Here is a 15,169-nt window from a genome sequence, read left to right as displayed (position 1 = left end):
AAAACCTCCACATTAACCCTATTTAGGACTTTCATGTTAACATATGTAGAAGGTCTTTCGGGGTCTATTGGACCCCAAGAATGAATATGTGCAAAATATTTGTTGCTATTCATTATAGACTTTTATACTATGTTAAATACATTTTCTGATAAGTTGACATATTTTTGGTTCCAAATGCATGACAAATGTCCCTCTTTTTATATCTAAAAAAAAAAGTTTTTCAAATATAAAAAAAACAATACCTGCCACCTAAACCAAATGGCCTGGGGTCCAAAAGACCCCAAAAGTCCTGAATAGGGTTAATGTCCTCACAAAGATGCAAACCACATCTCCCATTCCATAAACCACAGCTTCTACTACAAAGCTTTCATTGTCTTTCTTTACCCCACAAAGTAACGTACTTTGTTTTATTCTTGCAAAAACACGTTCGAGTCAAATCTTTGTTGTTGCCTGTTACTCTCAGTGCTGTAATCAAAAATCGACCGCCTCTTAAGCCTTCTTCTGTTTCTTCCACCATGCGTCTCTTTCTAATGATGACAATTTAGAGGTAAAAACAAATGCACTTTTTGTATGTCTGACATGTCGACTGCAGTTTTTCTCTTCTTTATATGTGATGTCTCTTGTGATCTTCTACTCGGTTAATGTAGATTTTTCTAAATCAAGCGTTCCTACCCATTGAAATAAATTATTAAACCTGTTTTTATAGGGAGAGAAAGGAGAGAAGGGCGATGAAGGCACTCCTGTGAGTATAATCTATATCTAATGTCTTTTTTAACAAGAAAGTTTATTGATTCCATTTCATTCTATATTTTCATAAAGAGAAAACATTTTATTCTAATAATTAAAGTGTACATGTGGCAGTCAGTGTCTGTCTGTGTCATATTTATGGTTTCATTTTCCATCAGGGGGAGTCTGGACTTCCAGGAAAGTCAGGAGAAAGAGGACTGAGGGTAGGACAAGTGTCTTTGAAATATTTCTATAGTTGAGCTTCCATGTTAATACTTAAAAAGGAGATGAATGGAAAGTTCAGTTAACAGACCTTTTTATTGACTGCACGCTCAGGGACTGGCTGGTCAGCCCGGAAGGCCAGGAGAGAAGGGAGACATGGGAGACCCTGGAGAGCACGGGAGAAATGTGAGACACATATTTATGTATCATCGTTCAGACAGCTTTTCAATATCCTCCCGTGCTATTCCACTGAGACCTTGACAGAGGAAACTGGGAGGAAGGTCAGCTGCTCAGCATCTTTATTGATTTGTGTTCGATCGTAGGGCAGCCCTGGACCTGCTGGAGTAAGAGGAGAGAAAGGCGAACAGGTATGTTGTCTGCTTTATTTTTTCTTGACAAACCACTAATATATCTTGATATCTGCTGTTGGTGGATTTACCCTTTTCACTCTCTTCTGTCAGGGACCTCAAGGGCCTGCAGGACCACCAGGAAAAGTGGTAAGTGTGACATTGTATTTTAAAGAGAAAAGGAAATTCTGATCACACAGAGAAGGCAGAACTGCATGTGATCTTGGTTTTTTGGTCAACAGAGCGATATCCAGGGTCAGCTGAGAGGAGAAAGAGGCGAGAAGGTATGTACTTCACCTGTCTGTTGGCTCTTTGTGTGTACACACAATAAAATATCCTCATTTGAAGTGTGTATATATGACTGACACTTAAAATCCTAAACACAACTTTGAATGTCATAAAATGTAAGTTAATTGCATTTAAAAACTATGTAGTACAACTTCAAAAACATCCCTTCCATCATTGTGATTCCCAGGGCGATGCCGGCGACCCAGGAGAGCACGGTCAGAAAGGTCAGAAAGGCGAAGGAGGGATTCCTGGAGCTGCAGGACTACGTGTGAGTTTTGCCTCATTCTTGCATTTTGTAAATGCTTCCATGCACATCCGATAGACCACCACGTATGCATCTGCATGCACGCCGACTCCTTTCTCTGTAGATTTGATATGCATGACTGATGATCCTCTGTGACTTCTTCTTCTCTCCCTGCTGTCTATAAAGGGTCCAGAGGGACAACGAGGGCCTGCAGGCACAAGAGTGAGTTTGCTTTCTGTCACTGCTTCTCTGCTTCAATTCACTTAACTACACTAGATATCTGTAACTCCAAGAGTCATTTTCTCTTTGCCTCTCAAATTTATTTCTGTCTCTTTCTCTTCGTAAAATTTCCAGGGTGATGCAGGAGAAAGAGGAGCACCTGGAGAGAAGGTTTGCAATCGATCAATGTGACTGCTGTGCACAACACACCTACTGTACTCTGACTGAATCTACTGACCTGTGTAATTTTGTCAAGATTGAAAAAAACGTAAACGATTTTTCGACTTTCTGTTGAGTGACAGATCTTGACTTTATTCCATCGGATTCTGTTCCCCGTACGATGAAGCGCAGAGGGGGAGCAGGAAGCTCTATGGCAAAAAGTTGAATTGAGGCACTTAAACTGTTGGATCACTGTTTTCAGCTGCAAAATAACTATAACATAAGTGTAATCTAATAACTCTGAATCTCTGTGCGATCAGGGAGAGAGGGGAGCATCTGGCCTAGATGGGCGTCCTGGTCTGGATGGTAAACCAGGTGCTGCCGGACCACCTGGACAGAGGGTACCCTATTTTCAGCCACCTTCTACCAAACTGTAAAACCTCCTGTATGTAGAGCCTCTGTGTGCGTAGCTGATAGACCGTATTTGTGCTATCTTCGTTACAGGGTGATCCTGGGAAACAGGGAGACTCTGGGAGAGATGTAAGTTTTCTTGTTCCCGTTAGGCTGTGGTTGTGTTGATGAGATAGAATTAGAACCAATATATAATAGTTATCAGCAACCATTTGGGAATGAATGCTATATTTTTTGTTATTTTCAATTGTTTTGCAAGTTCTTTATACCTGTTTTATTTTCTGACATTGGTCATTTATGATTCTGTATCAAGCACATTTGCAATAGCAGACCATGTGCACTTGATGCGTGTGTGCTGCAGAGGGCACTGTGGAGGTGTTAACATCTAGTTTTTACTCCTGTGGCCAGTTGCATAAGCCAACTGTAGAGAATGATGTCTCCAGGCCAGTCCACTTTCACAGGAAATTATTATGTAATATTGACCATAATAGTGATAAAAGGCCAGAACTGCTCTAAACTTAGAGTTTAGTTAGAGTCTAATTCCTGTCTTCTAGCACAGATACATGGCAGCTCTGCAGCTGCTGATGTACAATAAAATCTAATGTTTTAGAAAATATACAAATGGAAAACATTTAAGCATAAGTACAATTCCTGTGATAATATGTGCTTCAGTTGAAGGTATCTGGGATTCTTTTTTTGAATTAACTGATGGGGAGTTACAGATACATATTTTCATCCCTAACTCACATGGCTATTGGCCATAGACTGTATAAAAGATGGACGTAGCTACCGTGACGTCACCCGCTGGTTTCTGCACTGAGAAAATGAAGCCAGGGTTTTGCTACTTTCTGGTTGACATCTTGGATTTTTGGAGCCAATGATGCAAAAATCGTCGGAGGGGGGCGGAGCCATAGGAGCAGCAATTGGTCAGACGGATTGAGAGGCAGGCCCTCTCTGCCCGCCCACATTTGCTGCCGACTGTCAATCAAGCCAGCCACGCCCCTTGCCCCGCAAAATTTTGACAATTTTTAAAAAATTCAGTATTGATTTATTTTCAGATTGGCCACCTGATCTCTGGATTTAACCATGAAAACTAATAAGAAAAAAATCCTGAGCTGTAGGAATGCGGTATTTCGTGATCTGTGATCACTTCTTTTCCAATTCATTTCTATGAGAGCCAGGGCTTTTTGGAGCCAGCAACTGGTGGACATAGTGATATTGCAGGTTTTTGACACTTCCGTGTTGGCTTCATTTTTCAGGGCCGGTTGCTATGTCCATCTTTTGTACAGTCTATGCTATTGGCCCATTAAATGACCCATGACTCCCATGACTCGCATGCCTTGAGACGAGAGGAATGAATCTACCAAATCACAGATGATATTAATGGTGGTGAAACTGTCTAGGCGGGGAGGTCAAGACTGCATTATAAGCACCTGGTAAGTGGTGTACAATACTATCTCTGTTGAGATGGTTTTCTTTGCTCGTCTCTCCACATCTTTCTTCTGTGTCAGAATAAGAACATTACTGTCCTCGAAAAAATCTCCTGGAAAGGACACATTCTGCACAGAGTAGTCATGTTTTGAGAGGCGTGAAGGAAGACATTTACGTTAAACTGGAGCATCCATTTCTAAATAGAAACAAGGGTCCACAACACCAATTATCAGGAACTTATAATGCAGATTTATCCCCAGAAAGTTTCATCACCATTACCACCTTGAGTCATCCCTGGCAGTTTTCAGCCATTCACTCCTTATAGCACGTCTTCTGTTGTTTAATGGGCCACGAGCTATGTGAGTTGGGGACGAAAACATATATCTGAGCCTCACCAGCAGTCAGTTAGAACTGAGAAAGCCTCTTTAATGAGATGTGAAATGTCTTCAAGCAGCAAGAAAAAACAAGATAAGTTCAGTTGCTTGCTACTGAAGCGCTTAAGATAATCATGACCTGGTTGACTGAGAATCTACACAGACAGATTCCTCAAAAACAAATCTAAACCCTGAAACTGAATCATTCACTGTGATGTGTGTTGGTCTGTTCTACCAGGGATTACCAGGACTAAGAGGGGAGCAGGGTCCCCCTGGGCCTGTTGGGCCTCCAGGCAATTCAGGGACACCTGTGAGTACACACCACTCACACAGAATGTAATATCTGATATCGACATGTCTCTCCTGTAGCCTTATAGATTTCCTTTTCTTCTGTCGTACTGTTTTCAACCATATTTTTCTCAAATGTGTCATGAGCTTTGCTGTTATTTTTCAGGGTAAAGCAGGGGAAGATGGCAAACCTGGACCTGCTGGCAAAATGGTAACGCTGACTATAACATTTCTTAGCTTGTATATTCCGAGAACCTGAATATAATATCCATATTTTCTGATATACTCAACAGTGACATATGGCACATTTTAGTAGTGATGCGAGTGACATATTTTGATATAGATTCTGCCTAGTAAGAGTATGAATATTGTGAGTGATGCATGCTTTTCTCTCTGCATATGTCCGTGTTATACTCCAATTGGTAATGGCCTTGACATACTGTTTCTTGTCAATGATGTTTACTGATCAAAAGCAGTGCAGACATTTATTTCAGGGTCTGCTGCATAATGGCTGTCTTAAGTGAGTCTCTAAAGCAGTGGCACTAAGTGCTCCTGCAGCTGACTGGCCATTATTCAGTTTGTTCCTGTAGAGTTTGTAATGCATTTTGTTTTGACTCACAGGGTGAGGATGGAGTGCCAGGTGAAGATGGAAGAAAGGTCTGTGGCTGTTTATCAGTTTCTCATCCCGCCACTGGCAGAAAGAGTTTTAATCAAGGAGCGTTTTGCAGTTCTACTCAATAGAAGTAATTTCACGGGAACTATAACAAGATTTTTGCAAACAAATTCATGTGAAAAATTGTTTATTTTTGTGATACCCTATTCTAAGAATTGTCATTCAAAATTGCCACTTAAAATGCAGTAACTTCAGACATTATGTTTGAGTTCTTTGATTTTTGCATCTTATGCCTCTTTCAAAAAATACCCCAAAAATTGTGTTACACAATCATGCATTTAGATAGACAGGATTATTTTCTAAAATTGTACTTATTATGTCTATATTTCTTTGGGAGCCTGACGCTGCTGTTTCTAATCTACAGGGTGACAAAGGAGAAGCTGGAGCAGCTGGAAGAGATGTCAGTGTTCCCAAATCTCCTTCATATCATTATTCTTCTAATTTGTTGTGTTTTCAGTTTGTTTCTTCACTATATCCTCTGTGTCTCAATCTGCCCTCCTGCACCATGCTTTCCTGTTTTGATCATGTCTTCTATGACATCTTTCCACGTCAGCTCTCCTCCTTTCTTTTCTCCTCATCACTTTCCCCCTTAAATGTATATTTATCAGCTGTAGTTTGCTCTGACATTGACATCACACTCTCACTCACTGCTGAATCAATAAGCTTCTCAGAAGCAGCTATATAAATTCACTAGCCTCTAATGATCAAGCTTAGCCTTTAAGGGGGAGGCACTTCTGAGAGGAATCCAGAGGGGCGCCAAATGTCAGAGTGCTGTTTTCATGTGCAAATTCATATTAATTATCTCTGGAACATCAGTGGAGGGGTGGCAACGGCCACCTGCTTTGATTTTATAGTTCAGCTTCTCGTACAGTGCAGGAGGAAGCAACCCTGTGTCAAATGAATCTTGGTTTTGTGTATTTCAGGGCCGTGATGGACAGAAAGGAGACCGGGGTCTCACCGGACCTGTAGGCCCCACTGGTCCCCAGGGAACTCCTGGAGTGCCTGGCAGCATTGGTCCTCCTGGACAGGTGCACATGGTGTAAACATCTAAAAAATAGCATGGGTCATTTGTTGTTTTTAATCAAACATTCTCTGGCGCTGTCTCTCAGGTTGTGTTTGTAAAAGGAGTCGAAGCAGCACCGATCCCAGGTCCTCAGGGGCCTCCAGGAACACCTGTGAGTGTGCACAACTTCTCTGCATTCTGATGTGTTTTTAATTACATTCTTGAAAGGCATATTACATGTTAACATTTTCTGCTTCATTTTCTGCCTTTTTCTGAAATGAAATTGTACATGTCAAGGCTCCAGACAAGCTTTTTACTTTGATAGTGCACCAGCATTTAAGTTCGATGCACCCGAAAATTTTAACTGCACATTTTGGCATCAAATATTCAAGAATTCAATCATTTGTTGTCATGCAGCAACAAAGAAAGTATCAGTGCAATGCAATTCTTTGTTTACTGTGTCTGTTGATCACTATTAATGGTGCAAAAAAGTTAAGATCTGCTTTTACGTACTGAGGTAGGCAATGTTATAAAACAGTACAGTGCAAAAAGGGCATCTGCAGAAGAAATTGTGTTTAAAAAAAAAAAAAAAAGGTAACGTGTGCAAAAAGGTACAGAAGTGAAAGATTACATTAAGTCCTTACAAGTTATCGATTTAGTCCCTAAACAAAATTTAAGTCTGACTCAGATGTGTCTCGTCCATCACAGGACTTAAACCCTGGTGTTCTGAGTAAAAGTCTGAAGTCTGGCTACATTTTCTACAATGTCAACATTTAAAGTGCTTTTTTTTGTCATTTCCATAAACATTTGTAATTTCTTGGGCCATTTTGTAAAGATTGTAAACAGAAGTAAAGGTGCAGATAAATGTTTTACAGATTCAACCTGTTATTTTTCATGGGGATGATCTGGGACTTACAGTTAGTAAAAGCCAGCTCTTCTTTGTTTGTATTCTAAGCAGTGGTAAATACTGTTGTCAGCTTTGACTCCTCACTGCTTGGGTTTGCTGCTGCCTGGTGCTGAAACGCTGCGGGGAAGGTAGCTGCACCTGTCACGGCGCAGGACGAGCTTCGTGTGTTTTCAAAATTTCACTTTGGCGCATAGACGCTGCATGTTTTCAGAAAAGTATGACTCTTTTTGCCTATTATGACAGGAAAGAGCATTTAACAGACACATCAGCCACAGAGCAAAACACATTATTTCCTCGATGCATTTAGCGCTTGTGTGGTCTTGTTTTCCTCTGCAGCATCACCCTTCCACACTAAGTAGCAGTGATGTGTGTTTTATCTAAACTTATTTCTGTATGCTAGTGCATCCCTCCCTCCCACAGCGTCTTGTTTTTATTGTCTTTGCTCTGTCCTTCAGGGTGTCCCTGGAATCCCAGGAGCTGTAGGAGGCAGAGTAAGTCGTAGTTGTCTTTGCTGACCTCAGTTTGCTTCAGATCAGTAACCACCAAACTTTATTTTGACCGTCTCGTTTGTTCCAGGGGGAAAGAGGTCAACCTGGCCTTAAAGGTGACGCTGTAAGTTAAACTTTCATCCCTATTGTAGTGGGAGCGAGACACTCAGGTTTCCTGTGTTTTTTGTTAAAAACCTTGATTTCCTGTTATTGGTAGGGAGACCCAGGCGAGGACGGGGCACCAGGAAAACCAGGAACAGCAGTGGTAAGACGTCAACACATCGTCTGCCGTGAATTCTGTCACTGTCCATATTTTTATTTTCTTCATCTGTGTTTAATGATGCTTGTTTTTTACCACCACCTCTCATTAGGATGTCCAAAAAGCTCTGGCAGGCTTTGGTATTCGGGTATGTATTCAGGCTTCACATAATTCTGATTTTATGTATTATTTGTCTAGAAAGGCTCCTACTTTCTCCTGTGTCATGTAAAGACAAGTATTGGTTTTGAACATGGTTGTCCTTTTTTGAGATAAAGATGTCTTTCAGGTTTAATGGATGGTTGGATAGATAGAGAGAAGCATAGACAGATGATAAGATGCTGTAGGTAGATGGATAGATTTAATTCTTTCTCATGCATTATGGCTATATGGATAACGCTTACAGCATAATGGTCTAGTTAATGGCTATTCTTCTAGAACTTGTGCAAAGTGTTGTAGCTGTCCAGTTCTCCTTGTAAATGTCACCACACCATTTACAGCTGTTCATTTCTTTGTTCTGGCTTAAAGAGCACAATTAGTCTGAAAATAACAATGTCGTCAATCCAGTAAAAGGGATTACAGAGCTGCTATGGTCAAATGTAGGACTGGTTCTTACATACCAACTTACTTCAAAGTTTCTGCCCAAACATATTTTAACTTGTCCATCAGACCTTACAATTTTGGACTCAGCAGATGAAAGTCACACAAAAGGCATTGATTAGGAGCTATTTTAAAGCTGCAGAAATGATTTTCTTCCAACAGACCATCACTCTGATGAATAATAGTGGTGGTGAAGCTTTGTGGGGAGAGATCTTAAGACTGCATTATAAGTACCTGATAATTGGTGCTGTGGGCCTTCTTTTCTATTTAGAGATGGACATTCCAGTTTATCACAGATATCTCCCCTTACTTCTCTTAAAACACCTGTTGCATCCCAGCTCTTAAACACTATATATGCTGTAGGAACTGCATATCCTTACCTGTTTGTATTGTATCTCAACTAAACTGCTCTCTGTTCTGTTGCACAGTTGTCAAACTATTTGTTTAGACGGTATCAATAACGCTGCATTTATTGTTAATAACTTTATTTTGAAGTGCTCATTTTCCTCTTTTGCTCTTCATTCCCCTTATTTAAATACATGTGTTTTGTGTGAAGTTTATGTACGTATTTTGATAACAAACAAACAAAAAACAGTCCTTGTATGTACACATACTTGCCTGGGAAGCTGATTCTGATTGTTTCTAAACACCTGAAATTTATCTGCAGGCATCTGCTGCTATAAGTTTTGAAACGCCTCCATTCCTAATTTCTGTCCTCCATGCAGGTGTCTGATCTGAAGGTGGTTGTGGACAGGAAGGATGCACTCGTGGCTGCTCCAGCGCAAAAGCCAGAGAAAGGTGAAAAGGGGGATAGAGGTGAAGCTGGACAGAGAGGACCATCTGGTGCAGATGTAAGTGTGACTAAGAGCCTCTTGGAGGATAAAAATAGAAAGATTTGATGAAGGCTTCATCGCAAGTCCAGATAGAAAACTTTTTTTAGATTTTACTATTTATGTACTATATTAAAAACCTTCATTTTCTTTTGTGCATCAGGGCGCTCGTGGTTTTCCAGGAGAGAGAGGATCCAAAGGAGACCAAGGGGAGCGAGGAACGGCAGGAGCACCTGGGCCTATGGGAAGAGCCATTGGGGAACGAGGGCCAGAGGGACCCCCGGGGCCTGCTGGAGAGCCAGGCAAGCCTGGAATACCAGGAGTTCCTGGGCGAGCTGGGGAACTGGGGGAGGCTGGAAGACCTGGAGAAAAGGTGCAGAGGAGAGTTGGATGAAAAACAAATTTATCATGGACTCATCATCACTCTAACATGCATATCTGTGTTTCAGGGGGAGAGAGGAGAAAGAGGTGACAAAGGAGATGCTGTAAGTGATTATGTTTGATTGATGTTGTTCACTTTTGTGTTTCAGTAAAACATTTTTACAGTCAGCTGAGAATTTCTTTTGTCAATCAGGGTAAAATTGGATTAACAGGACCAGCCGGCCCACCAGGTCAAAAGGTGAATTCCCTGTAGTTACTAGTGTGGATGTATTATAAACCTTGTGATACAATATTTAGTAAATGCAGAATAAGATTGGATTTTAAAGACATCTGTGTACATATGTACGGTAGGGAGCATCCGCTGACTCAGTGCTGGTTGGTTCACCTGGTGCCAGAGGCCTTCCAGGACTTGCAGGCCAGAAAGGAGAACCTGGTGCTGGAGGACTAACAGGACCCAAAGGAGACAGAGTAATATTTACACATAGTACAAAATCACACATCAGTAGCATGCCATGTGTCTTTTGATACAAATAATCCATTTATTGTTGCCTTACAGGGTTTTGTGGGGCCTCAAGGTAACAAAGGAGACAGAGGAGAGGCTGGAGAAAAAGGACGCGATGGCTCACCGGTGAGATGACTTTCAGATGAGTCACAAATTAGAAAATTGTAATTGTTATGAACTCCTTAAGGAAAATCGGTTTGCTGCTACAAACCTTTCTTCTTTAAAGGACACTGACATTTTGGAAAATACATTTATTTTTTTCCTCAAAAATTTGTTGCGCGTATTGGAACTTTGTAGTTCAGTTGCATTCGTTAATTTAGGGGCACCACCTCAGTTTTCTGAGGAATTATTTTAAATGAAATCTTAAAGAGACTTTATTTGAAATTATGTTGATCAGTCTGTTATCTAAAAGTCGTTAATTCTGATTGAATTGACCTCAGTTCCCACACAAAGAAAGACACAAAACCGTGAACTGGTCTGAATAAGAAGTGTTTATTAGCTATTCTACTGTTATGTTACATGTGAACTATAAACAATAAAATTGGAGTGTGTGTAGTATACGTGTTATTTTAGATTACCCAGCCAAATAAAGAGGATTATGGTAAGAGCAGGATGGTTAACAAACGATCTAATGATGGTGATTAATAATTTGGTTTATGATGGATACGGTTGTGGGCTGTTAAATGGTTATAACATCAACCCGATCAGGAGCAGGTAGAAAGGTTGGCTTTGCCTACTTTGTGCAGCGCTGATGGAACGGAGTCTCTTTTGGCTGGAAAAGCTGTTGGCGAATTGGCACCTTTTACTACGTATCCAGGCTGTTTCCTACTGGAGCGTTGTGAAGTTGCTTGGCAAAGAGTTCTGCCGTGGAGCTCTCAGGGGCGCAGCGTCGGAGGCCCATCAGCAGGATTCCAACGTCGGCACACAGCGGCGGTTCTGTTGTTCGGCAGCCAGCGTCCCGTGCATGGTGTGCTCGCCCCTCAGGGTTGATGAAAAATTATTTTACTGTTAACGGTGACTCTTGTTGTGCTTTTGGCCACGTTTGGTAGTAGCCGAAAACAGAAAAAGAAGTTCTGGAAACTAATACTGTGTTCACACCAGACGTGAGTAAAATCATTCGCGCAAATGATTTACGTGTAAAGTCAATGTGAAGATGCGAGTAAAAGTCCCGCGGCACACTGATCGCGAGATTAGTGCAGTGCTAATTACACGAATCGAGCGAGTTATTCGCGCGAATGACACGATTCTAGTCGCATTAAACGTGCGTATGACGCAAATTCGCGTTGGACCTGCAAGTTGTAAAATCTGAACTCTAGCGATCTTTCACACTGTGATGGCCAATCAGCGTTGAGATTCTCTGGTGACGTCAAGAACATAATTCATTCAATTTTTTGAAACTACACCGAGAATATTGATTGTGGAGCAGAAAAAACATCACTCTATCCCAGTGAGCGCCTGTAGTTGGTGTCCTGGAGGGATATTCTGGTACTGATCCTCTCCAACGAGTCGTCAAACTGGGTCCAGGTCAGCCGAAAATACCGCTGGAAGCGGCCGTCATCCAGGTGAAGCTACTGGAGAAGGTGGTGGAATTCCCCGAGCTCTGTGTGTCTCTGGAGGATCCGATGGACCCAGACAAGGCGGCGTCTGGATTCGCGTCATTTGCGCGAATTACACAAATTTAGACACGAATCTCTCCGCGTTTAACACACGAAAGATGCGAATTGTTCGCGCAAATGACGCAAGTGAACTTAGTGCATACATGCGACTAATTACGCGCAAATCGCACAATGAATTTGCTTTTGGTGTGAACACAGCATAAGAGCGAAGGCATAGTTTAATTGATCCGTTACAAAAATCTAATTTCTGCTGGTTCTTGTCGTACACAAACTTAATTCTATGGGCTTCCAAAGTGACATTGTGAGAGGGAGGACAAATTTTCTTACATTTTGATGTAAAAATGATGTCTGTGGCATAAAAATTGTGGCCAAGGCGACAAGTTAAAAAAAGATTTACTGTGTGATTTTTCTCTGAGCTCCCACTCTGATGAAGTCATCACTCACTCTGAAGGACCACATACACACCCATTGTAAAGGCTGAAAAGGTCTTATTAGTGCCTCGTGCTCAGCCCGTGGCACTAATAAGAAAAAAATACAGATATAGTAGAGGTATAGTAAACGCAATGTACAATGATGAATTTACACATGTACAGATATGATATGATGAGTATGCATATAGGTGTTGCGAAACTTGAATCCGTCTTTTTGAGAAGGCTGTTGTACACTGTGGTATCAAGATGGAAATGCTCATTAAGGCGCTGACTGACTGTCTTGCTCAGGGTGTGACTTCTAGCATATGGAAAACACTAATTGGACATGCTAACAAGAAAGAAAGAAAGAAAGAAGAAGAAAAAAAACTTTTACCAGACAGAGATTTTAGCTCGTTATATGCAAAATCTAAAGCCCAGAAATTCCAATCTGTTATGTCTTACTTATGTTGTGCCAATTCACAACAAACGTAATCTCAGAACACTTCATGTATTAAGGTCAAGATCTCACAATATTATAGAGACACTCAGCAAATCCAAAGATTGCCTTGCCGACAGTGGAAAGAAAAAAAAAGACTGTTGAGCAGAACCAGGCTCAGGGAGGGTCAAGGATAACGGTGAAAAACAGTCAACAAACACTAGAACAGCAAACACTGGGCAGGTTGGTGAGACCATTACATGCACATGAGACATATGTAGCTCCAGAGCCAGAGGTGCCTGCAGCAAGTTACAGGGAGAGAGAGCACATGAAGCTCAGGACATGCAATAGTGGCAAATAAATGCATGAAGATTGAGAGAGATGAGAGGAGAGTTGCTCAGTGCATCATGGGAAGTCCTCCAGCAGTCCAGGCCTGTAGCAGCATAACTGAGGGATAGTTCAGCCAGCTTTATTTATTAGCTTTATCAGAAAGGGAAGTTTTAGGTCTAATCTTAGATCGAGGGTGTCGGCCTCCTGAAGCCAAACTGGGAGCCGATTCCAAAGCAGAGGAACCTTGTAGCGGAAGGATCTGCTTCTACTTTTGTAAACTCTAAGAACTTCAATCATGTCTGCACTCTGAGAGCGAGGTGCTCGATTGAGATAATATGGATAAAATGAGTTCTTAAGATATGATAGATTCCTTTAATAGATTATAGAGCTTGGTCACTAAGGGCTTTGTCAGTGAGAAGAAGGATTTTAAAATCTATTCTGGATTTTACAGAGTTAAAGAGAAGCTAATATGGGAGAAATATGATCTTTGCTGTCAGCACTCTGGTTGGATCAGCTGGTGGTTTTTCAGAGAGTTATCCTGATAGTAGGGAGTTACAGCTTAGAATTACCATGTGTGTCAGCTGGCTTTTCAAGTGATGACTTGTCTTTTTATGTGCTGATCTTCTCAACTGTACAACTGTTGCTTTAATGTTAAAAATGTGATCTGTGATTCCAGGGAATACCAGGAGAACCTGGAAAATCTGGTCAGGATGGAAAACCGGTAAGTTTTCGTTCTAAAGGTAAAATTGATATTTCAAACTTTACATTTTCATGAAGAGCATAATTTTGTAATGATTTGTGTAAATATGGAGTGAACAGTTATTTCAGCAGACTTGGTAAGTATGTTTTTTTTTCTTATGAAAGCTCATCATGTATAGGTGGTGATATAATCTGCTAGTTAGCTCCATATTTATTTGTATCGATTAACTTTTTTGCGCTATTTGATCGTAAGGCTATTAATCCACAGAGATACTGCAAATGTTTACCTTTTAGAAAGCATTACAACAGAATATTTTCAGGTCCCATCACAGGACACGAAAGTTTTGTCTTTTTCTTTACCGTATAATTCCCTTGATCACTTGAAGCCCAAACACATGATTCTGTAAATCACGATTGCTTGTGTGGGTGTAGTTAAATGTAAGGAGAAGAGGAGAGATATGAAGCACTTCCTCATGCTCTTTATTTTCCTTCCCTAAATGTCGAAGCAGGGTACAACAGGGCCTGCTGGTCCTCGAGGCCAACCAGTGAGTAACCAGTAACCCAGTCTGCTTTTAGGCTTGAACTACACAGATAAATTACTGGGTCGGCTGCAAGCACGAAGCCAATGGAGCTCCTTTTTTTCCCCCTCCTTGGGCCGAGGCTTCATAGATTCTTGAACAATAGGCTTTTGCTGTGCGGCTAACACCTCACTCTCTAACTGTCTCTCTCTCCTCATATGTGTCTTATCTCTGTCCGTTTCCTTTTCTATGTTGTTTGTTTCCCCACTTCCAACCCTGCCCCTCCCCACACCCTCCTGTCATCCACTTCCCTTTGACTTTCATCCTCTCTAGGGCTTGCCTGGGTTCCCAGGAGTTCTAGGCAGACCGGTAGGTTCTCTGCTGCTGGCTGGCATGCTTGAGCTCTGGAGGAGGGAGGGTTGGGACCTGTCCCTGTGATATCAGATACAAGTGGGAGTGGACCAAAGTCGAAGTGATGCGAGTGGGCTATAGCTTAGACAGTAGGTAGCTTAACAGACGTATCTGGATTTAACAACAGGAGAACAACTTATCAAAATGCACACGCTGTCATGTACCTCCCAGGCAAATTTCACTGCTTTAATCTTAATTCATTTGTATTGGAAGCATCCATCTACAACCCCAATCAGTTCCCCGTGAAATATCCCCAAAGCATCCGTGTCAAGAGCTGAAGTTCGAAGTGAAATTTTAAACGTGTAAAACACCACAAATTCATTGGGGGAGATGAAAGGAAGTCGACTGACAACCCGAGCTGGGGCTCTCGCCAGGATCCAGTGCACAATAGTGGGGGGGA

The 15,169-nt window shown here is 41.5% G+C and overlaps 1 protein-coding gene across 1 annotated transcript in view; it reads left to right on the top strand.

Annotated features, from left to right (window-relative positions):
• Window positions 1-15,169, top strand: part of col7a1 (collagen, type VII, alpha 1) — a 73,464-nt gene that overhangs the window by 30,944 nt on the left and 27,351 nt on the right. The window contains exons 49-77 of the mRNA XM_008283822.1: window positions 707-742; window positions 906-950; window positions 1,063-1,134; window positions 1,272-1,316; window positions 1,410-1,445; window positions 1,538-1,579; window positions 1,771-1,851; window positions 2,014-2,049; window positions 2,182-2,217; window positions 2,526-2,606; window positions 2,710-2,745; window positions 4,660-4,731; window positions 4,876-4,920; window positions 5,331-5,366; window positions 5,747-5,782; window positions 6,306-6,410; window positions 6,492-6,557; window positions 7,748-7,783; window positions 7,869-7,904; window positions 7,998-8,045; window positions 8,152-8,187; window positions 9,362-9,487; window positions 9,630-9,839; window positions 9,916-9,951; window positions 10,041-10,085; window positions 10,199-10,315; window positions 10,404-10,475; window positions 13,818-13,862; window positions 14,692-14,727. Of these exons, the coding sequence (XP_008282044.1) occupies window positions 707-742; window positions 906-950; window positions 1,063-1,134; window positions 1,272-1,316; window positions 1,410-1,445; window positions 1,538-1,579; window positions 1,771-1,851; window positions 2,014-2,049; window positions 2,182-2,217; window positions 2,526-2,606; window positions 2,710-2,745; window positions 4,660-4,731; window positions 4,876-4,920; window positions 5,331-5,366; window positions 5,747-5,782; window positions 6,306-6,410; window positions 6,492-6,557; window positions 7,748-7,783; window positions 7,869-7,904; window positions 7,998-8,045; window positions 8,152-8,187; window positions 9,362-9,487; window positions 9,630-9,839; window positions 9,916-9,951; window positions 10,041-10,085; window positions 10,199-10,315; window positions 10,404-10,475; window positions 13,818-13,862; window positions 14,692-14,727 (1,749 nt within the window). The remainder of the gene's footprint in view (window positions 1-706; window positions 743-905; window positions 951-1,062; window positions 1,135-1,271; window positions 1,317-1,409; window positions 1,446-1,537; window positions 1,580-1,770; window positions 1,852-2,013; window positions 2,050-2,181; window positions 2,218-2,525; window positions 2,607-2,709; window positions 2,746-4,659; window positions 4,732-4,875; window positions 4,921-5,330; window positions 5,367-5,746; window positions 5,783-6,305; window positions 6,411-6,491; window positions 6,558-7,747; window positions 7,784-7,868; window positions 7,905-7,997; window positions 8,046-8,151; window positions 8,188-9,361; window positions 9,488-9,629; window positions 9,840-9,915; window positions 9,952-10,040; window positions 10,086-10,198; window positions 10,316-10,403; window positions 10,476-13,817; window positions 13,863-14,691; window positions 14,728-15,169) is intronic.

Source organism: Stegastes partitus, unplaced genomic scaffold (assembly GCF_000690725.1).
Source record: "Stegastes partitus isolate 25-593 unplaced genomic scaffold, Stegastes_partitus-1.0.2 Scaffold328, whole genome shotgun sequence".
In the NCBI taxonomy this organism is placed as follows: Eukaryota; Metazoa; Chordata; class Actinopteri; family Pomacentridae; genus Stegastes; species Stegastes partitus.
Note: the sequence above shows the minus strand (reverse complement) of the source record. Positions and strands in the feature narration are given on the sequence as shown.